The sequence below is a fragment of the Bombina bombina genome, chromosome 1, assembly GCF_027579735.1.
Source record: "Bombina bombina isolate aBomBom1 chromosome 1, aBomBom1.pri, whole genome shotgun sequence".
In the NCBI taxonomy this organism is placed as follows: domain Eukaryota; kingdom Metazoa; phylum Chordata; class Amphibia; order Anura; family Bombinatoridae; genus Bombina; species Bombina bombina.
Genome location: NC_069499.1, coordinates 272,964,057 through 272,987,094, shown reverse-complemented (window position 1 = coordinate 272,987,094; position 23,038 = coordinate 272,964,057). Strand labels below are relative to the sequence as shown.

Here is a 23,038-nt window from a genome sequence, read left to right as displayed (position 1 = left end):
ATCCAACAAAACACTACAAATAAAGTGCTGTACAAGACAGGCAATCAGTAAACAGATGTAGTGTATAAACAAACAATTAAAGCAGGGGTAGCAACCCCTAGGCTAAGACAATATAATGTGTTGAGATACTCTTGACAACACAAGAGTCTCATTTAAAAGATTAACAGCCTTATGGCATAACTTGGAATATGCAGCTATACAGGATGCTAGGGGAGTGGAGAATACATAAGTTGCAGTTTATAGTATGGGAGTAGGGGGATTAAGGGCGGTGTGTTCCGAGGAGGAGGGGGAAAGGAAATAAATCTAGTGTTAAATGCAGGAGCATATTTCTCACTGCCTATGGGTGTCATTACTTCTATGGGCCCCCCTGTAAACCAGTCCTGTGCGGCTCCTAACAAAAAGGTGGCAGCTGCAGGGATGATGAACCCCTTAATATCATATGATCCTTATATACAAACATTGACAATCATCAACTTAGCTATAACATAACTAAAACATTAAAGTGTAAGGCATAACTTTGTTTTGAAACCTGTAATAAACAATAGTGGGTTAGAGCAATAATGAAAGGATACTGATCTGGAATGTCCGTCATCTGGTATCATGGTTTCCAATGAGTGTCAATAGCAGTTATAGACAATATAACTAAACATAGGAAGCAAAACTTATGAGATTATTCCTAGGTAGTTGAGGTACCCAGGAGTTTATTTGACGAACAAACAGTCAAAAATTCAAGTCAGTGTGAGAAACAATGAGAGATGATACCCTGAGATATATGTCTTCATGCCTTCCTGAAAACAAATTGATTGATCTATATGGTGGTTAAGGTCAGGTATATAGATCCTCAAACGGGCCTTTTAACTTAACGGCAAGCTGACAAAAGTCCAAGTTCAGGACTTCTTCCTCTCTCTCGAGGGGGTTCTCCAGGTAGCTTTGAGCGGCCTTGTTCATTAGTCTGATTCCGCTTGATCGTCAGCATGGGTCCGCTGAGATATGGGGTTCTCTTCCAGAGACAGGCTCGTGTAGAATTTTTGAATGTCAGATCCAGGTTTAAAGATAGCGGTTTTGTTATGATGTGTGGCTATCAATGACACTGGGAAGCCCCACCTATATTGGACCTTGTGTGCTCTCAATTTGGTTGTTATGTGACTTAGATCTCTTCTCTTTTGAAGCGTAGTTGGTGATAAATCGGAAAAGATCTGTAGGTCCTCCCCTGCATGTCGTACCGGGTGCTGTGTACGGGCACATTTAAGTATTTCTTCCTTATCTTTAAAGTTAAGAAAACGCACAATGATGTCCCTGGGGGGAGCTTTTGGGGGAGGCCTAGCTCTAAGAGCTCTGTGGGCTCGTTCTAATGCAATATCCAGGGAGGATGGTGTTTCCTTCAGGGTACGGAACAAACTTTGCAAGTATCCTTCAATTGCCGGTGGATAGATCGTTTCGGAGACCCCTCTAATACGTAGGTTGTTCCTACGGCCTCGGTTGTCAAGGTCCTCTAATTTGTCTGAGAGTTGTTGTATGACCTCTGACTGCCCTTGCAACTCTATATCCATTTTCTGGATGGAGGTGGTATTTGTGGATTGGTTGGTTTCAACCTGCGTGACCCTACTGTCCAGTGCACTAATGTCTTTTCTAAAATCATTGAACAACTCCCGCATCTCCTGTACTGCGTTCTTTATATCCTCTTTTGAGGACAGGAGCCGCAGGTCTTCCTTGGTGATTGGTTGTTGAGGGGCCTCAGCTCGTCGGAGCTGCAGTGGTTTTATTTGTGCTTGACCCTCCATGATGTCAGGTGCTGGGGGGCTTGGACACTCTGCTGGCTTTAGGTATTTATTGAGTGCGCCAATGTTTGTTTGCTTTTCTGTCTTTTTCTGCTTTTTACAAGGCATTACTCAGCAACATACACATTAAAGTGATATTTTAATATTATTATTCTTTTTTCTCTTTATTTATTTTTATTTTTTAATTATTTTTTTATTTTTATAATTTCATTCCCCTGCACTCCTCTTATCTCTCTTCTCCCTCTCTCACTGTTTTCTTATCCTGTATTTTATTTCATATATTTCTAACAGAGGACCTGCAGCTCAGCTCTGTGTATGACTCTGTTAGAGAGCCCTTTGTTGTTGTTTTTTTTATTTTTTTTTATTTTGTTTTTGTTTGTTTTTTTGATAGAGATATATAATGAATTTCCTGACTCTGAGGCAAGACCACAGCAAATGACTTTGGGTTTTTTCACTACAGTCTATGGAAGTTGAAGTAATTATAGGGAAGTAGCGTGAATGATGGAAAGAAGGGAGCAATGAGATTTCCAAAGTTTATTATTCATAATATCAGAGAAAGTGAAGTGGCAGACAGTGGGCAGGTCACTTTATTAAAAAGAGGGATCAAACTGTGTCAAGAGTAGAAAGTAAATTAAACTGGGGATCCGTGATTCTCCCATATTTTCCAATGTGCTTATAAGCTGAGGAGAGGGTGGCCCTGCACTGTGTGTAACCTGGTGTTAATATGCCACAGGATATTGAAAGCAACGATCGTGTGATCGTGGTGTGTCAGGCTAGATTCTGGCCCTTCTTCTTTCTGTGACACGCTATCTACTCTGCTGCGCAGCAAGGCCTGGTGCGCTGTGACAGTTCTCGCGTGCGTGTGCTTGGGGGCTTGGAGGCGATCACTTGAGCGGGCTTACCAGCTTCTCCCGCCGCGATGTGAGCGGCCGATGGCAAACAGGTCTGGGTAGGTAGACATATGGGGACAATGCTCAGGCAGTGTTAGTGCATGCGGCAAACAGCGCTGGTGGCCATTTACACGCTCCCTTCTCCTGTCGCAGCTCCTCCAGAGAAAAATCCTCGGTACTCCTTATTGTCAGCTTTTGAGTTGCTAAATTAAGCGTTTGGCATCTACAACTCACTTCCCCTGCAAAGTGTCAAAAATTGGGAGATATATTGCCATTTTTTATTTGTCTGTCAGTCTAGGGGTTTAGGAGCTCACTCAGTGCACAGCCATTCGCCTGCGTCCTAAGCTTTTTTTTTTATTCAGAACTCTGGACAGCACTTTTTTTATTAGTGGATGAGTTTATCCACCAATCAGCAAGAACAACCCATGTTGATCACCAAAAATGGGCCGGCATCTAAACTTACTTTCTTGCATTTCAAATAAAGATATCAAGAGAATGAAGAAAATTTGATAACACGAGTAAATTAGAAAGTTGCTTAAAATGTCATGCTCTATCTGAATCACGAAAGAAAAAATTTGGGTACAGTGTCCCTTTAAGCATTCATGATTTAGACAGAGAATACAATTTTAAATCACTTTCCATTGTACCTATATTATTTAATTTGCTTCCTTCTCTTGTTATCCTTTGCTGAAAGGGTTGCATAGGTAAGCTCAGGAGCAGCAAAGAACCTAGTTTCTAGTTGCCGATTGGTGGCTGCATATATATACCAATTGTCATTGGCTCACAACAAAAAGTTTACCTCAAAGGTAAATATCAAGTTCACACAGAATTGGGGGTCACTACTTATTTTAGTTTTTCCTATAGATTCTTTTTTAATCTTGCAAATTTATTGCAGCTGGCACTTTTGAGGTTTAGGGCTCTACAGTACTAAATGGGGGGACATAGAAAATCAAAGACCAAAGAAGAAAAACAGATAGGGGAAGGATAAAGAGATGCTCCTGACTGATAGAGTAGGAAAAAACTAAACAGTGAAAAGGAATAATGGTAAGAAGAAAGAGGGAAATACAGAGAAAATATAAGGAAGGGGAGAGACTAGATAAAGACAGAAAAGAGGTTCAGACTAGTGGAATATTTTGGCATAGGCAGGATTTAGGGGGCAGCAAATTTTCAGGGGTAGTTCTGCAAAATTTCTTTAAATTCATATGCTCTCCAAATGTTTGTTAATTTGATTATAATCAGTGATCCCTCTTTGGTGGGGGTGCAGCCCCATGCCCTACACGTATAATAAAGAATTGCTAAAACTATGTGCTACAATTTTGAGGCAGCAGATTTTCCAGTGCCTAGGGCAGCACAAAAACTAAATACACCACTGGTAACATAAAGGATGGAGAAGACAAGGTTAGAGAATACAAAGTAAACTGGCAAACTGTAGAAAGCAAGAGAGAAGCTCAGATATTGGTAACAGGTTAGTAGGATGTATAGATGGTGAATAACAGCAAATAGACAGGAGAATGGAAATTAATGGAGAAGGAAGAGAATATAAACTAATTATATAATAAAAATCTACTCAGGGAAAAGAGAAGGGCAGATAAATGATGAAGCCAGGTAGAGCAAGTTGTTCAAAAGATACAATTTACAGTAAAGTAGGAAAATAATGATCTGTGAGAGAACAAGTAGAAGGAAACCTGACAGAATAAAGTAAATGAAGCAAATTAAGGTTGTTAGAACGATATTGGGAAAATGAAGAAGGTAAAGACAGATGGTAAAGGGAAAAGGACAGATGGGGATTAACTATAAGACTGATAGAGAAAGTGGAAAATAGGATATATGTAGATGAGAAGGAAGAGTCAACAACATGATGAGATAGAGAAACATAATGTGATATGGAAGAGGGGTGAACAACTAAAGGGAGATGAGGATAACAGGACAGAGGAAAAGGGAGAGAAAACAAGATGTAGAGATTAAAAGGAATAGGTAGAGCTACTGGGAGAGGAGGGAAAGAACAGGCAGTGCTAGACCTAACTGATTAAGGGAAGAGGACATGGGGGAGAAGGACGAATGATGAGCAGAATAATCTAAAGAAGGAGAAATAGATGAGAAGGAAAGACAAGAACATAGAGGGAGAAAAGGACAGCGGGAGTGTAAAGGGACAAGAATAACAGGGAAATGAAGTGGAGATGACAGATGAGGAATGAGAAAATGGTTAGAAGGGAAAGCAGCGTAGGGAACAGATGGGGGTAGTGGTGAGAAAGAGGTACATAGAGGGAGGTGGAGAGAGAGGCGACACAGGGAGGAGGGGAGAATAACAGATGGGGTAGTGGTGGAAGAGAAGGACAGATAGAGGGGGAGGAGGAGGGAGAGGAGATAGAGGGAGGAGGTGCAGTACAGGATAAGGAGCTGCTGCTATTCCACCCTCCCTCGATCCTGCAGCATGAGGCGGATCAGGGCTAACGCCATAGCGGTTCTGACTGTCGCTTGGATCCTGGGAACCTTCTACTATTTGTGGCAGGAGAGCAAGCCTCGCCCGGCAGCATCCAGCAAAGCCCCGGCAAGGACCAGCCCTGGGGCGGTGAGTACCGGGAGGAAGGAGGGAGCCCCTGGGAGAGTTGCCCCCGCCTCCCTTATCCTAGGTCCTTTTAAAAATATCCCTAATCCCTGTTCTCTGTTGTAGCCCCAGGTAAATGTAATCGCTGTAATGGCTGATTAGCCTCTATTCTCAGTGCAAATGAGAATCTCCCTCCTCATTTACTTTATGTAAAACAATAACATCCCATATGCTCAGTAGCCTAGAAACCTCTAACAATCTCTAAACGACCGTGTAATAGTAATTCTATTGTGTCTTATGTCCACGACTCCATCTCAATAATCACCTACAATAATAATCTAATGTATATTACAGTCACGCTGCTATAATAAACCCTCCATATTATACATGGAAACCTGTCAAACTTTTAAATAGACCCTCTATAATAACTGATTATAACTTTTTGTTCATAGAATCCTCTACACTAACACCAAATAGCCATTTTACACAACTCATTATAATAACACAGGTCCCTTAGCCAGTATGACATTATTTAACATAACTTCTTTGTAATGTACAACACCCCTCCTGTAACATCTTCATTAAGATCTCCTTTTTGTAAGATACCCCAGCACATACAGTATTGCTTTTTATAGTAACCCAAAAATGCATAGTTCTTCCTATGATAATAGTTTCCTTATAGACAAGACCCACATTTCCCTTCATTTATTATAAAAAAAAAATCTTATACTGATGAAAAAGGTTCCAATGTAATTTTGTATTCACAGCACCTTTTTATAAGTCCAAGCACATAGCATCCCTCTTTCTAAAGCATATGCATTACAGACTCTCTATTCTAATAACTTCTATAACTTCCAACACACACACACACACACACACAAATATATATATATATATATATATATATATATATATATATATATATATATATATATATATATATATATATATATATATATATATATATATATACACACGATGGAGGAAGGCACTCACTGGTCTTTTCATCAAAAAAACTTTATTTAGCGTGACGTTTCGGGGACACACTCCCCTTCCTCAGAGTGTGTCCCCGAAACGTCACGCTAAATAAAGTTTTTTTGATGAAAAGACCAGTGAGTGCCTTCCTCCAACGTGTATATTTACCTGCTGGCACCCTGGCATTAGGATTTTGAAAGTGAGAGTGCTCTCTATCTGTATATATATATATATATATATATATATATATATATATATATATATATATATATATATATATATATATATATATATATATATATATATATATATATATATATATATAAAATATCTTTTATACCTGCATTTAATTAAATGTACTGGACCACCTGTTGTCTGTTTACACAAATTAAGAATTCCTTTATGTATAGGAAATACTATAACAACAACAATAATAATGCTAATTATAACTTCATTTCATTCACAGGACACAATAGTATGTTAACCCAACTTTTACTTTGCCAACAATAATCTTTTAAGAACCATATTTTACTAACTGACTTGCTTTACAGTATAAACTACCCCCTTAAACTGGATTCCTGCTATGGTAGTCTCTTTTTATGTAAATGACCCCTATAATAATTTCTCTGATTAGAATTTGCAAAGAACTTACTGGTATAATATCTGCTTCCATTTACAGAACTCCCAATATTTAATAACCACTCACGTAAGACCACTGTTTTTCTATTCTATCACGTAGAATAAATATATCATGCAATTAACAAAACAATAAACGGAAATAACAAAACAAAAATAATCAAACATAGTCTGCTAGAAGGATCCATTAGACTAAGCACCAACACACAGATCTACTCCCTTGTTATAACAGCCATCTCACTTTATTCATAATCCAATCCTCATATATAGGAGCAACAGTTATAATAGCTTTACTCATTTACTAACAGCTGCTTAGTACAGGGATGGCAAACCTATGGCACAGGTACCCAAGGTGGCACAACAAATTAAATATATATATATATATATATATATATATATATATATATATATATATATATATATATATATATATATAATGTAGTGTGAGACCTTTGGAGTTGGGCCCTCCTCCTCTTTCATTTATTTGTTTGTTACTTTATTTTATATTGCTGTATTTTTATTTTTTTACCATGATCAGTGTCATTATATACCGCTACTCATTATTATGAATTATTGTGAAATTGGGCACTCTACTGTAAGAGAGGTTTGCTTTATACCCAGTATCATATAATATACCATATGGTTTACTTGCCTGTGTGTTGGATGAGATCATTTACATAAATCTGCAGGTATTTATAAAACAAGGGCAAGCTTTATTTGACATTTCAGAGAATGCTCTCTCCCATTCCTCAGTGCTGTGTAATGTAGTGAGCATTCCCCCGAAACGTCAAATAAACTTTGCCTTGCTTTAAAATGACCTGAGTGTGTATGTTCAATGGCAAAAAGCATTACATTTTTTTTATAAATAATCATATTGTTAGATTTTCTCAACAAATAAAACCAACAAAATTACATACCCCGAATCCACACTGGAGAAATTGCAAAGTTTGCCTAACAATCATTTGATTCATTTTCTTCACAGCATACATTTTCGATACAATTTAAAATAAGTTTCCAATTCACCTCTATTATCAAATTTGCTTTGTTCCCATTATATTCTTTGTTGAAGAGATACCTAGGTAAGTGTCTAGAGCAGGGCTCGACAAACCCAGGAGCCTGGGAGCCACTGGCTCCTAGAATTTTACCCCTGGCTCCAAAATTTATGGATTATTCTCCATATATCTATATACAAATCCAACTGTCTGGCTCCTAAAAATATGCCTGGCTCCTAAATATTCTTACTGGCTACTAATTTTTAAACAGATTTGTCAAGCACTGGTCTAGAGCACTATAATATGGCAGGAAATATTGCTTCCAAATAGTGATCTTGCATATGGATAACATTCTTGCAAAACTGCTGCCATATATTGCTCCAGGCATGTCTACTTTCCTGAGCTTACAACCCTGCTTACAACAAAACATACCAAGATCATTTAATAATAAAAATACATTTTGTTTAAAATGGTTACATGTCCCTTTAACAGCCTACTATAATAACATCTGTGAACGCAACAAAACATATTAATTTCTTTTGTTTGTTTTTTTAAGAACAAGGCACTTAGCGACAATGGTTTATTTTCCTCCCAGTAATATTTTATAGCAATCCATTTCCCACAGATTATTATAGAATCTTAGAATATAATTGTGAACAGAATTTTTGGACAAAACCATCACACTTTTTTTACTTTAAAATATCCAATTTTGTGGTAATTGTCAAATGTTATGGAAATTCCATATTTCATTCTTATTTATTATAGCAATCCACAGATGTATTTGATGAATTAGGTTTAATTTGAAACAAATGACATACTAATATATATGGATTATAAAAACCTTCCATGTATTATTGTCTCAGAACTCCCAACTGTTCTTCATCGTGTAGGCAGGTTGGACGTTTGTCTGTCCTGCCCTTCTTCTGCTATTCACATTTCATTTTGTAATAAAAACTGAATGTACCCAAGCCCATTTTGGTACACACATTTCTCTATGCAGGAATGCCAGTGTCAGACCTACTCAACAGAGGCACCTGGTGCAGAGTGAGGTTTTTTTTGGCCACCCCAAAGTTAATTAAAGTGACAGTTTATTCAAAAATATTCCCCCCTTTAATTTGTTCCCAATGATCCCCTTTACCTGCTGGAGTGTATTAAATTGTTTACAAGTATTTCCATTACCCTTATATTGGCATTTGAAATAGTTGATTTAGCCTGTGGTTTTTCCACCGATCCTGAAAGTTTTTGGCCTCAAGGCCAAGCTATGTTAACACAGCCAGTAGAAGAGATTACTACACTCCCAGTGGGTTATAGAAGCGATAAGGTAATAAAATGTTATTTTTCCATTGTTTTCTCCAAGTATTGGTGATTGTTTTATGGACAGATATAAGATAAAGAAGCATGTATATGTACACAATGTGATAAAGTAATGAGAAAGCTCAACTCATTTTATTAGGTCGTGGCTTCAAAACACAAAATCAGCTAATTCATATACACAAATAAGCCTTAAAAAGCAAATCTCATACATTTATACTCTGCAGCTGGGGGGAAAAAATAATAAGAAACACATTAAGGGAAAAATATTTTATAGTATACTGTCCCTTTAAGTAGTAAGCAATAGTAATACTATACATGCTGCTCTATATAATAGTTTTCTGAGGATAGATGGTTTGACAGACCAGAAAGACATTTAGGGAGATAGATAGATAGATAGATAGATAGATAGATAGATAGATAGATAGACTGTCAACCTGTACTAATAAAAAGGCTCCCCTGCATTAGGAGTGTACACTTTCTGCACATGCCTATGTATAGACTGGTTGCTTTGGGCTCCCCCAGCACTTGGACCTTGGTGTCACTGTACCTGGAGGACCAAAGGCAGTTCCACCCCTGAGGAATGTCCAAACCCTCATGGGTCAGTCCAGCACTGCCCCCTAATCACCCAGAGCCTATTAATGGGTGCACCAAGCTCTGCCTTTTTAGCCTGTATAGTTTAGGTCTTGTACCATGAAACAACAGATTGTTTTGAGAATGAATGGAGGCGCTACATGCTGTTGCCTAAATTTGTTTTACGTTAAAGGGTCATTTGTTTGTATATATAAATAGTATACTGTATATGGTCAATTAAGTGGTGAATTGCAAGCTATCCACATATAAAATAAATGTTTTAAAAGTGTTTATAAGTCCAACAAGTACAGAAGCACAGCCAATATGTCTTCAATTAAACTTTCATTTTCGCCTATCATATTGTCACTGTTATGGCCTTAAAGGGACAGTTCACCCAAAAATGTTCTCCCATTTAAACTGTTCCCAATGATCCATTTTACCTGCTGGAGTATATTAAATTGTTTACAAGTAGCTACTTTAACCCTATTTTGGCCTTTGAAATAGCTGCTTTAGCTTGTGGTTTCCCAACCTATACTGAAAGTTTTGATACTGGAGTCTCAGCTATTGAATAGCCTAAATAAACAAAGTCAGCAGAGGTAATTAAACCCACAGTGGGATGCAGGATAGTTAAGTAATAAAATTATAATTTTCCATTGTTCTCTCTATGCATTGAGCTTTAGTTTTCCAGACAAATATAAGATAAGGAAACAAGTGTGCGTACACAAAGTGATAACATAATGAGGTCTGATATTACCTGAAGCTCAACCCATTGTAATAGGCTGTGGTTTAAAAGCACAAAACCAGCTACTTCATGTACACTAATAAACCTGAAAATGCAATTTTCTATACATTCTATACTCTGCAGCTGGTATAACAACTCGTTGACAATACATTAATATAAAAACCATTTTACAGTGTACTGTCCCTTTAAAGAAGGGGCTGCCTGGGAAGGTTTAATAAATAGGATGATGGGATTAGTTATATGATGTAATATTTTGTCATATGATTTTATTGGGAGATTCTGATTTGTCAGCAGTGATTTTTAATGATTGTTTTAATGTTTGAATAACAAGCCTGATGGAACCGCCATTTAAGGGTAGATAAACGGATCGCTTGCAGTGCTTGTAATACACTCTTGCATGAGTTTTTCATTAAAGTTTTTAAATTCTTTTTTTCACTGGAAGATTTATATGTTTGTTTTATATGCCTGGGTGTGATTGAATGTAATCAATTGAAGATCCAAGATTTATGAAGCCTGTTTGTATGTACTGACTGAGATGCCCATCTGGTCCTGAGCGAGCTGCCTGCCTTGGTGGGAGGAAATAGTGGGGAGATGTCTTTTTGTACATTTTGGGCTAGATTTATCAAGCCCCTGCGGCAGCAAGTTCTCACAAGAACTTGCTCGCCGCGATTTATCAAGCAGCGGTCCGCGATTTATCAAGCAGCGGTCACCAGACCGCTGCTTCCCTAACATCTTCGCCACATCTATTCTGACGAAATTCAATCTCCTCGGTCCAGGGGGCAGGATTGCACGCAAGCGCAAAATTGCGCTCGTGTGCAATGTTAATTACCTGCAGGTAATTGCGCCCCGCCACAGGCGAGCTGAGGCGTACAGGGGCGCGTATATGCGCCCCTGTACGCCTCAGGGTTGATAAATCTAGCCCTTTATATACTAAAGACTGTTGTGCACACCAGTGCCCCCTATTTCAGTCACATTTTTATGGTTTTGTTGTTTTTAATTTGTATATTGTCTTAATCAATCTCTGCGCAGTCTGGGAATATGTAACATTCTTAAGATACAGAATTTAGCTACTGGTCTCTGTGGAGCGTGGGACAAGCACACTATTTATAGCAAAAGCAAGCAAACTAGATAACAAATGCACTATGTAATGTTGTTTCATATTAATTAAAGGGATGATTCAGATAGGACATGGCATGTAATTTTAAACTACTTTCTAATTTACTTTTATCATCAAGTATGCTTTGTTCTCTTGGTATTCGTAGTTGAAAGCTAAACCTATTTAGGATCATAGGATAATTTCTAAGCCCTTGAAGGCCACCTCTTATCACATGCTTTTTTATTTGCTTTTCACAACTGAGGAGGGCTAGTTCATGTGAGCCATATAGATAACATTGTGATCATGCCCGTGGCTTGTGGCAGACACTGCACTAATTGGCTAAAATGCAAGTCAATAGATCAGGGCTCGACAAACCCAGGAGCCTGGGAGCCACTGGCTCCTAGAATTTTACCCCTGGCTCCTAACTTTTTGGGTTATTCTCCATATATCTATATACAAATCCAACTGTCTGGTTCCTAAATATTCTTATTGGCTCCTAATTTTTAAACATATTTGTCAAGCACTGCGAATAGATAATAAATAAAATGTCGTGATTAGGGGGCTGTCAATAGATGCTTAGATACAAGGTAATCACAGAGGTAAAAAGTACATTAATATAACTTTGCTGGTTGTGTAAAACTGGGGAATGGGTAATAAAGGGATTATCTATCTTATAAAACAATAAAAATTCTGGTGTAGACTGTCCCTTTAATTCAATTATTTAATTTAGAGGGGAATTTAGAGCCAGATTTTTAAGAATGTACCTATTCAACATTATATTTAGTTCAAATTTTGAAGTGAAGTGGGTTACAGTTTTAAAGATCATTGTTATTTTGAAATTTGAATCCAAATCAAATTTATCAATGTGACTGCATTTAATTTGTGTGATTAGCAGATATGAACACATTATAGTGGCTATATAATCATTGATTGTGAGCTTGTGCTGAATTATGACTGTAAACATAATTTTATCAGTTTTGTTTGGAAGTTTTTTTTTTACTGTGCATAAATGTTACAGTGGTAAAATTCTTTGTGAACCTATGCAGATTGAGTCTTGATGCAAAATTTGTCAAATGAGTGGGACTTGAGTCTAGTATAAACATTCTGAGGGCAAGTGTAATTGTCAGATTCTTTTTTAAACTTTTTAGGGAAGTCTCAATACTGACCTGATTCTACACAGGTCTCTTATTCAAAATGTAAAAGTGTATTTGTTTTGTTTCTTTAATTGACTGTTTGAATTATTTATAGATTTTGTAAGAAATAGTGAGTACCGTTTCACAAATGGGTGTGTTTGCAACAAAAGTCTGTACGATTCCCAATGAAATTGTATAGTTGTATGTTCAATAAAATTAAATTGATTGGTTAAGTTGATTTTTGTTTCTATTAAAGGGACACTGTACCCAAAAATTTTCTTTCGTGATTCAGATTGAGCATGAAATTTTAAGTAACTTTCTAATTTACTCCTATTATCAAATTTTCTTCATTCTCTTGGTATCTTTATTTGGAATGCAAGAATGTAAGTTTAGATGCCGGCCCATTTTTGGTGAACAACCTGGGTTGTCCTTGCTGATTGGTGGGTAAATTCATCCTCCAATAAAAAAGTGCTGTCCAGAGTACTGAAACCAAAAAAAAGCTTAGATACCTTTGATAGCAAGAGAACGAAGAAAAATTGATAATAGGAGTAAATTAGAAAGTTGCTTAAAATTGCATGCTCTATCTGAATTATAAAAGAAAAAATTTGGGTTCAGAGTTCCTTAAAATTAATAAAATGTTTCTGCACACTTATATTACATAATATTTTTTCTATTTTTAATGAAATATAAATAACACACACATATTAAATCAATTGTTTTACTGTGTAAAGTTGTATAAGTGGAGGAACGTTTATTGGAGTTTTAGGCTTAAAGGGACATGAAACCCAAACATTTTCTTTCATGATTCAGATAGGGCACAGGTTTTCAAACCTGTCTTCAAGCCTCCCTGACAGGCCAGGTTTTCAGGATTACCTTGGGTGAGAGCAGGTAAAATATCCATGTTTACTAATCAGCTGATTATTCCACCTGTGCTCAAGTTCAGATAACCTGAAAATCTGGCCTGTTAGGGAGGTCTGTGGTGTGAAAACCAGTGAGATAGAGCATACAATTTTAAACAACTTTCCCATTTACTATGTTCTTTTGATTCCCTTTGTTTCAGGAGCAGCAATGCACTACTGGGAACTTGCTGAACACATTAAAGAGCTAGTGGAAAAGGGCATGTATGTGCAGCCACCAATCAGCAGCTACATCCCAGTAAAGCACTGCTGCTCAAGAGCCTATCTAGGTATGCTTTTCAACAAAGGATACAAGATAACCAAGTAAATTAGATAATTAGTAAGTTGGAACATTGATCATGCAAGAAAAAGTCCCTTTAATGGAGTGACACTTTATGGATTAAACAAACAAATTATATACAGTGCTTTTTCTTCAACCTCTTAATGGCTGTGACGTACCCTGTACATTGCTGATCATTAAGGGATAGTTTGTTTATAATAGCGCGTGTCTTGCCACTAGCGGCAAGACCGCTTTGTTACACCCTCCTTCCTGCTGGCTTCTAAAAATAGTGCGGTCTCACCACTGACCTTGAGACCGCGCAATGAGAAAAGCAATCTCCATAGAAAGACCAGCGACGTACCCTGTACTGTCGTTAAGGGGTTAACTTTAAGTTAACTATGCGGCTTTCTCTTAGTGTATATAATTTCTATAATAGCTTACTTTGTACATATTCAATTTATTTTTACAGCAAAATGTAATCTCAATGATTAATTTGAATAGTGTTATCTATGTGATTCACATTTGCTTTTTTTATTGGAGTGGGGACTGGATATAAAAAGTTCATCTATGATTTTTTCCATTTGACTGTGGGAGATCATGTTTACTGGTAGCGTTAATAATGTTGTTGTAGTATGTGAATTGTTATATGTAGCAAACATGCAAGAGTACAATATTAAATTCTTGAAATGCAGATTTTACTTGTAGAAAAGAAGAGAGAAAAATATTCTAAGAGCAGATAAATAACGTAGCCTAGGAAACTATAAAAACGTTTGGGCAAATAAGGGAGATCCCTTAAAATAAGAAAGGGTTGGCAAGGTGCGATACTAAAGGTGTGCATCTGTAAACAAATTCAATTTGACACTCTTGTCTTATAGAGTGCAAGAACGGTTAGTCTCGGGTAGGGTTGCCACCTCAGCCATGTTTTCCTGGACACATGATGCAGGGTGTGCAGGGAGGAACATGTATTGTGTTTCTGGACAGCACTAATCATATTCCTCCCTGCAGAATGTGTAACTCATAAGTGTTCTGTATTTTAAGGGACGGGTGGCAACCCTAGTCTCTGCACTAATAGGAGAACTCAGAGCGATTGTTCTAGGAGGCCTTTACTGTATATTTACAGCAAAGTAACAAAACACTTTTTTTTTTCATCTTAAAATATTTTTACTACATATTGTTACATAATTTACAATAATCATTAACAATTGGGTGATTTAAAAGTCACTGCATCCTTATAAATCAAAGTCCATAGCTAATTGAAATTAAAATTACATGGAATTGTCCTATATAGGTGGGCTATATTTGTAAAGTTTCGTTTAGGTATCCCAGATAATTAAATAACAAAGTATACAACAAGCAACAAGTCAACAAGACCATATACTGGATATGATAAGTCCCAAAAAACTGTCAGTATTTTGTTTGCTTTAGGTCAAACCATAAAACCCTGTCAGATTATAAGTATAATTATGAATTAATAATGAAAAGTACATCAGAAATATTCTTGTTTACTGTGTGCTGACTTTTACTATCAATTGCAAAGATGTCTAAATTTTCCAAGCTAATCTATCCCCTAAACTGAATTTGAATTCAGAGGCAATTTGGATTATATTTAAATTATTGAAATGGATGAAATTATTGGGAGGTGAACTATCTCCGGTTTAAAAGGTTCATAATTGATCGTTTCAGCTGTACTTTATTACAAGGAGAAAATAATGATTACCTTAATAAACAAGAATTTAAATAGCTTTGTGTAACAAAAACAATAACATTATATCTCATTTTTACTGATTTCCAATCCTCTCATTTGCTTCATTTTCTCAGTATCCATTGTTGAAAAGCATTCATAGTTGGATCAGAGCAATGTACTAATGTGAGCTAGCTGGTTGTCATTGGCTCACCCAATGTGTTCATCTAGTTCCATGTGGAACATTGCTCTCCTTCAACAGAGGATATCAAGAAAATGAAGCAAATTTGATAAAAGAAGTAAATTTTAAATCTGAAAATTGTATGCTCTATCTGAATTATGAAAGAAAACATTTGGGGTTTCTGTTTCTTTAAAGTGAAAGTCAACCCTAGAATTTTTGAAAAACTAGGATTGACTATTAAAACAAAGGACTTCATGAAGTATAAGATACTTTATGCAGAAAGCTCCTTTGTTTCAACCGATCGCCGTTTTGAGCTGCTAAGGAAGCCCACAGCAGATCGCTGTTTTGCTTCAAAGGTGACGTTTTCACCTCTTAGCCAATAGCCGTGCGGTAATAAAGGGGACTTTCATTGTTGAAGTATAACATACTTCATGCAGAAAGCTCCTTTATTTGTTTCAACTGATCGCCGTTCTGAGCTGCTAAGGAAGCCCACGGCAGTTTGCTGTTTTGATTGAGAGTTGACGTTTTCACCTCTTAGCCAATAGCCGTGCGGTAAATCCGGCTTGGCGCCCTTCGGAGCTGGATTTACCGCACAGCTATTTGCTAAGAGATGAAAACTTCACCTCTTAGAAAAAAAATTTTTTTGCTGCCGTGGGCTTCCTTAGCAGCTCAGAACGACGATCGATGGAAACAAATAAAGGAGCTTTCTGCATGAAGTATCTGATACTTCATGAATAAAAGTCACCTTTATTTGTTTCAATAGTCAATCCTAGCGTTTGTAAAATGCTAGGATTTACTTTCACTTTAAGGTTTATTTCTCAACTTTGTATGTTTGTTTTATGAAAATTTTGTTGTGAAGAAGAGGGTATGTGATTTCTGCAGACACAAATTCACAGTTTTGAGAACTGCAAAACCAAGAATGTGTGATACTATCTTCTAGACAGAAAAAAAATCCCCCAAATAATTTTACAAAAACCTCTGGGAGAGCATGACATTGTGAATAGATTAATGGAATTATTTTACCAAACAAATTAAACATTACAGCCATGAATATACAGTAGCCGTATGCTACATAATTAAAACTAATCCTAATTTTAGGATGAATAACCTTTGGATTATAATGTACCTTAAATATAAACTAATCATCATAATCAAAAAACAGATGGGTTCGTATATTGGGGTTTAAAGAAAGTAATTCCCCATAAAGGTGGAAATAAAACTAAAGACCTCTTGTATACTGAAGCAGAACCCATAGTGAACTTCAACTCCCTAACCCCAAGAGGACTGAATGCTGAACTTGATTTAAACCCCTTCATTTAATAATTTTGATATTACTTTTTTACTTTTTTTAATTGATCACTAATACTATGTTTTAAAAGAATTTTTTATCTAAATGAAACAATATATATATATATATATATATATATATATATATATATATATATATATATATATATATATATATATATATATATATATTGAATTGGGCTTATTTTAAAACAATTAAAATAGTATTTTTTAAATTGTTTATTTTATATAATTAATTTATCTATTGAATAAATAGAAACTATAAGTCATTTTTAAAGTTACTAGAAAGCTCTATTTCATCAAAACACTGCTTTTAAGTTTTATATCATTTATACCACTTTATGTAAGTTGCATCTTAACAATAGACATACCTTTTTATAAGTAGGGAGTTTTTAATATTATAATATTAATTTGATTTTTATGATATTGAAATATATAGTAGTCAAACTGTTGGTTTAGGTTAAGCTATGAAGAGATGAATGTATATAGTTTTATATGTTGCTATTAAATTATGCTTCTACCACTTTAAGTTCAGGCTATTGTCAAATTTTGAATCAGACCTAACGGGTATAAATTACCAGCAAAAACAAAATGGAGTCATCTTGATAAAGGCTAGATGGAGAGCCGAAACGCTTAGAAGTGACTCCCTGAAATATTGCAAAACAGATTACAAATATCTATCGATTTAGATAGATTCATAATTTGGAACGAAGACAGACAGATCATTTGAATTTCATGGCTTGACAAATCCGGCTACCTGATAGGTTACCGAGGAGCATGTGAGTAAAATCTACGGCTGTAACAATCCGCTGACACAGGAACAGCCACTGAAATCGACATCTCCTCTCGGACTGGTAACTCACAATTCAAGGGTCCGGTAAGACTTGTTTTTCAGCCCCACGCCAGGAACCAGGATAAAACATTATATATTACTTTTTCTGTTCCCTGGATAATAATTCTTATTCATCAGTGTGCGCACTCTTCAAATCGAGGTAACAAACAGTTTAACAGACAGCTTACGCACAGTACCTCGGAGTACTTTGAATGCGTTGAACTTTATTGAGACCTTTGAGCCTAACTTACAATTGTATATATTTTTTGACATATGATGTTTACATATACTGTTTGACATATATTGTTTGACATTATCAGGATACTTCATTACAGATGACATATACTGTTTGACACAATCAGGATATTTCATTCATCTGGACATTACATATATTGTTCGACAGATACTGCTAGATTCTGTTTGCTAGTTTAGCGCTCTGAATAGATTTAGCAATTGTGAATATTGTAGCAACCATATCTACTGCTACTATAGCCTTTCAAGACAAGAAATATCTAACAGTCTGCTTTATTTTTTGTGTATTCTGTGTATTTTTAAATAGATTATATTGTGGCCACAATTTTTAGACATTATTAGATGGTTTATATCTGAATTCGTTTTATATGAAACATTAATTACATATGTTATATCAATAAATTCATTATATTAAAATATACATTTTTATCATACATCTTTTATTATTTATTCCTTTTTTCCCCAGCGTATTCCTTGTATAAGCACCACTCTCACTACCTTTTGGTATTTTTTTTGTTAAATATAAACTATGTTTAGAAAGATTTTTCACCAAAAAGCATTTTATTTAAAAAAAAAATAAATCTTATTTTAATCAACATCATTGATTTTTTATTTTTTTTATTTTTTTATTTTGAGGTTCAAATCAAGGCATTTACATTACATATGGAAGAAAAACATAGAAATAAAGATTTGTCACAGTATGCAACCAGTGCAACATCATTGATTTTTATCCACCCTGTAGGCAACTTGTTACTTGCTTTAGCCAACAGTGCAAAATAACTAATTTTTTTGGCTCTGGAAGAAGGTGATGGTTCCTACCCTAGCTTGGGGGCCCAATTTAACTTGATCTCACTGGAGCATTATCAGTGTATCTGCTTAAATACATTGACATAAAATGAAGCAATGCTATTACTTTGGCAGCCTCCAAGTGGCAACTCATAAAACTATCCCATACCTAAATACACAAATATATACCGGTGGGGTATTAATTATCTTTGACTAAGTAATAATCAAGGTATTCCTGTTGGGTGTAATTTTTTAATCCTAAAACATTCTATAGAGTTTTAAAGTAAAGTCAAAATTAAAATTTCATGATTCAGATAGAGTGTGCAGTTTTAAACAAAGTTCCATTTGTCTTCTATTTTGAAATTTGCTTAAAGGGACAGTCTAGTATAAATTCAATTTTCATTATTCAGATAGGACTTTTAATTTTAATCAACTTTCCAATTTACTTTTATCATCAAATTTGCTTTTTTCTCTTAGTTTAAACTAAACCTAGGTAGGCTCATATGCTTTGAGGGCTGCCTCTTATCACATGCTTTTTAAATCTCTTTTCAACACAAAGAGACAGAAAGTACACATGGGCCATATACATAACACTGTGTTCAGGCACAGGGGGTAATTTAAGATTTAGCACAAAGCAATGCTAAATTTAAGACAATAGATAATAAACAGTCACAGTCATGTGATCAGGGGTCTGGAAGAAGGTTCCTAGATACAAGGTAACCACAGAGGTAAAAAGTATATTAATATAACTGTTGGTTATGCAAAACTGGGGAATGGGTAATAAAGGGATTATCTATCTTTTAAAACAATAACAATTCTATGGTAGACTGTCCCTTTAATTCTCTTGGTATCCTTTGTTGAAGGAGCAGCAATAGACTAATGGGAGCTAGTTGAATACATTGGGTAAAAAGAGGCATATACGTGCAGTTACCACACACACACACACACTCTCAAACACACTAAAACAAAAACTCTAACACACATTCACACTCACACACTAATACACTCAATCTTTCACACACAAAAAACACTGACAAACACAGACACACACACATTCTCTCACACACTAAAACAAAAACTCTCACACACATTCTTTCTCTCACACACACACACAAATACACTCTTTCACACACAAACTCACACACACAGAAAAACACTGACAGACACACACAGACACACACACAGACATACTCCCACACAACACACACACGCAAGAGAGAAACAGCTGCAGGCATGTGCAGTATGTTGCAAATGCACAAGGTCACCTTTTTGGCTGTTTCCCCCAAACAGCCTGACTCAGGTTCCAACTCGGACACACACATTCCCAGACAGGTTGCAACACTATTATCTATGAATGCTTTTTAACAAAAGATACCCAGAAAACAAAGCATATTAGATCACAGAAGTCAAATGGAAAGTTGTTTAAAATTGCACTGTCCCTTTAAGGTTCACATGTAAATCATCACTGGAGGTGTGTTGCGATTTATCTATTGATAATGATTAGTTAATTTCTGTTGAGATCTTTATTTATTTTACTTAGAACTCAAACTATCTGTTGAGACATTTTTGGACTGACTGCACTGTTTAAATGTTTGTTTAGCCTTATTTTATCAGAAAAGATTCTACTGCATTTTCCTCCACAGGGCAGATACTGATTATCCTTTAGCCACAGTATTCTCTTTTGTTTTCTTATGTAATTTGATTGGTTTATCAATATTAACTTTGTACGTTTCCTGATAAATGATTAAAAATGTATTTACAAAGCTCCTAGTCATCTCTCTCACTCTAATAAAATATGTTTGTAATTGATTAATTAATTAATAATAATTAATAATTAATTGACTCAAACATAAAATAAAGGGCGAATCCAACTTGTACATTATGGTAGATTTCTTTCTGTTAAAGAAATCTACCATAAAAAAACATTCCTGCTTTTCAAATAAAAATAGCAAGAGTCAAATAAAAAACGAAGAAAAAATGATAATAGGAGTTAATAAGAAAGGTGCTTAAAATTGCATGTTCTATCTGAATCATGAAAAAATGGGTTTAGTATATCTTTAAAGGGACAGTGAACTGTATTTTTTATCTCTTTAATGTGTGTCCAATGACTTTTATACCAATTGTATAATATAATGGGAAATTGCTCATTTCGGTTTATTTTTGTATATTAAAAAACTATTTGTATTCTTTGAAACCAATGAGCTGAGCTTGCACAGAGCACAGGCCTCATTTTCTTATCTCGCTATATACACACAAAGTCTCCTTATGTTATATTTGTCTGTATATAAAATGCCCAAAAGACTTAGAGTGAACAATTACAAATTGACAGTTTAGTACCTACCTCTCCAACCCCCACTGGGAGGTAGATATAATCTGCTGTCTTTTGTTTAAATAGCTGTACCCATTACTGCAGTATTGAAATTTTTAGTATAGGTGACGTTTTCAGCAGGTAAAACCAACTATTTCATATTACAAAACAAAGATAAAGGATCAATTTGTAAACAATTTAATACACCCAAGCAGGTGAAATTGATCATTGGGAACACATTAAAGGGGAGAACATTTTACAGTACACTGTGCCTTTTATTGAGGAGAAAATGTCTTATTGAAGCCACTTTTTTTATTCATTCACTGCAATTTCTTACTTATCTAGGACCAGGGAAATTTCAATCTGTCTGTCTATCATCTATCTATCTTTCTAATCTGTCTATCTATCTATCTATCTATCTATCTATCTATCTATCTAGCTATCGTAACAACTGTTTAAAAGTACTGTATAGTCAAAATAATAGCAAATGCACGTGGGGTACTAACTTACCAAGTTCCATTGGTTTAAAGGGAAAAACATCCACAATTAACAAACACAGCACTAAATGACAGGAAATAGTGCTGCCATCTAGTGTTCATGCTTATATATAACATTGTTGTAAAACTGCTGCTATATAGTGTTGCAGACACATTCACACTGCTGAATTTGCCTTTCTGCTTTTCAACAAATGATAACAAGACAATTTGATAATACAAGTAAATTGGAAAGTTGTTTTAAATTGTTTGTTCTATCTGAAACATGAAATAAAATTGGGTTTTATGTCCCTTTAATAGAGAGACCTAATTCCTTCCAAACAACTGTGCTTTATTAGTACTGAACTCTGCATGACTCCAGTATAGCCGTATGTAAATGAAGGATTAGATCGGCATGAGTCTAGCGTATTCTAGGTGACCAGCTCAGCAGCATAGCTGAGTGTTTTAATACTGATCTCTGCATGTCTAACACATTTGCTTTACAAATGCTGAACTTTCTAGATTCCACTCTCACAATGGGGGGTCACTGCTTCTTTTTCTGCAAGTAGAGGTGCAGGTTTTAATTGGCTAGAAAAAAAAGGAGCAATTTTAGGAGGGACATTTGTGATACAAAATCGGGAAGATTACACGATTAACAATTAATAATCACGATTAACAATTAATAATCACGATTAACAATTAATAATCAAAGTTAAGATTTCCAACATGGATTAGAAATACAATACGCATTTGCAGTGTAGGTTAGATGTGTAAAAAGGGCAGACGAATGTAGACCACTTTGTCATTATTCATTTCTGATGATTCTATGGCCTCACATTTCTTGAAAACAATATGGCATTATGGCAGTATATGTAATTAAAGGAACTTTATAGATGCCCAGTTTAGCAAATGAAGTATTTGCTTCAGTCATGGATGAGATATGCTATATGCGATATGCTATTTGCAGATTTGCCGTAGTCATGGAGATAAGATTACCTTCCTCACCAACAACTGTGATAAAACATTTATGAGGTTCCAATAGCTTTTCTGCTCTTCTCTGAGGTCAAACGTCTGTTTTAATGCCTAGATCTAGACAGGGGCATAACTAAATCTCATTGGGCCCCAGGACAAAAGATGTGTCAGGGCCCCGTATTTCAACAGCACCCTTTCCCAAGCACAACACACTCCTAATAGCATAATTCTTTAGCATTCCACAGAGATATTTCTCTGTGAGCCATTCTTCTTTATTGAGTCCATGACAGAGGATATCAATATTTTTAAATTGAAATAAATGTTTAAATAGTGATTTAAAGGGATATGGTATATGATATGGTGTTGGGCTTGGAAGAACTCAAAGGCATGCATTTATG

At 35.6% G+C, this 23,038-nt stretch overlaps 1 protein-coding gene across 1 annotated transcript in view; it reads left to right on the top strand.

The window, feature by feature from the left end:
• The first annotated feature begins 5,031 nt into the window (after positions 1-5,031).
• GALNT16 (polypeptide N-acetylgalactosaminyltransferase 16) overlaps positions 5,032-23,038 on the top strand; it is a 159,579-nt gene continuing 141,572 nt past the window's right edge. Inside the window, exon 1 of the mRNA XM_053697988.1 lies at positions 5,032-5,237. Within this exon, the coding sequence (XP_053553963.1) occupies positions 5,100-5,237 (138 nt within the window). The 5' untranslated portion in view covers positions 5,032-5,099. The remainder of the gene's footprint in view (positions 5,238-23,038) is intronic.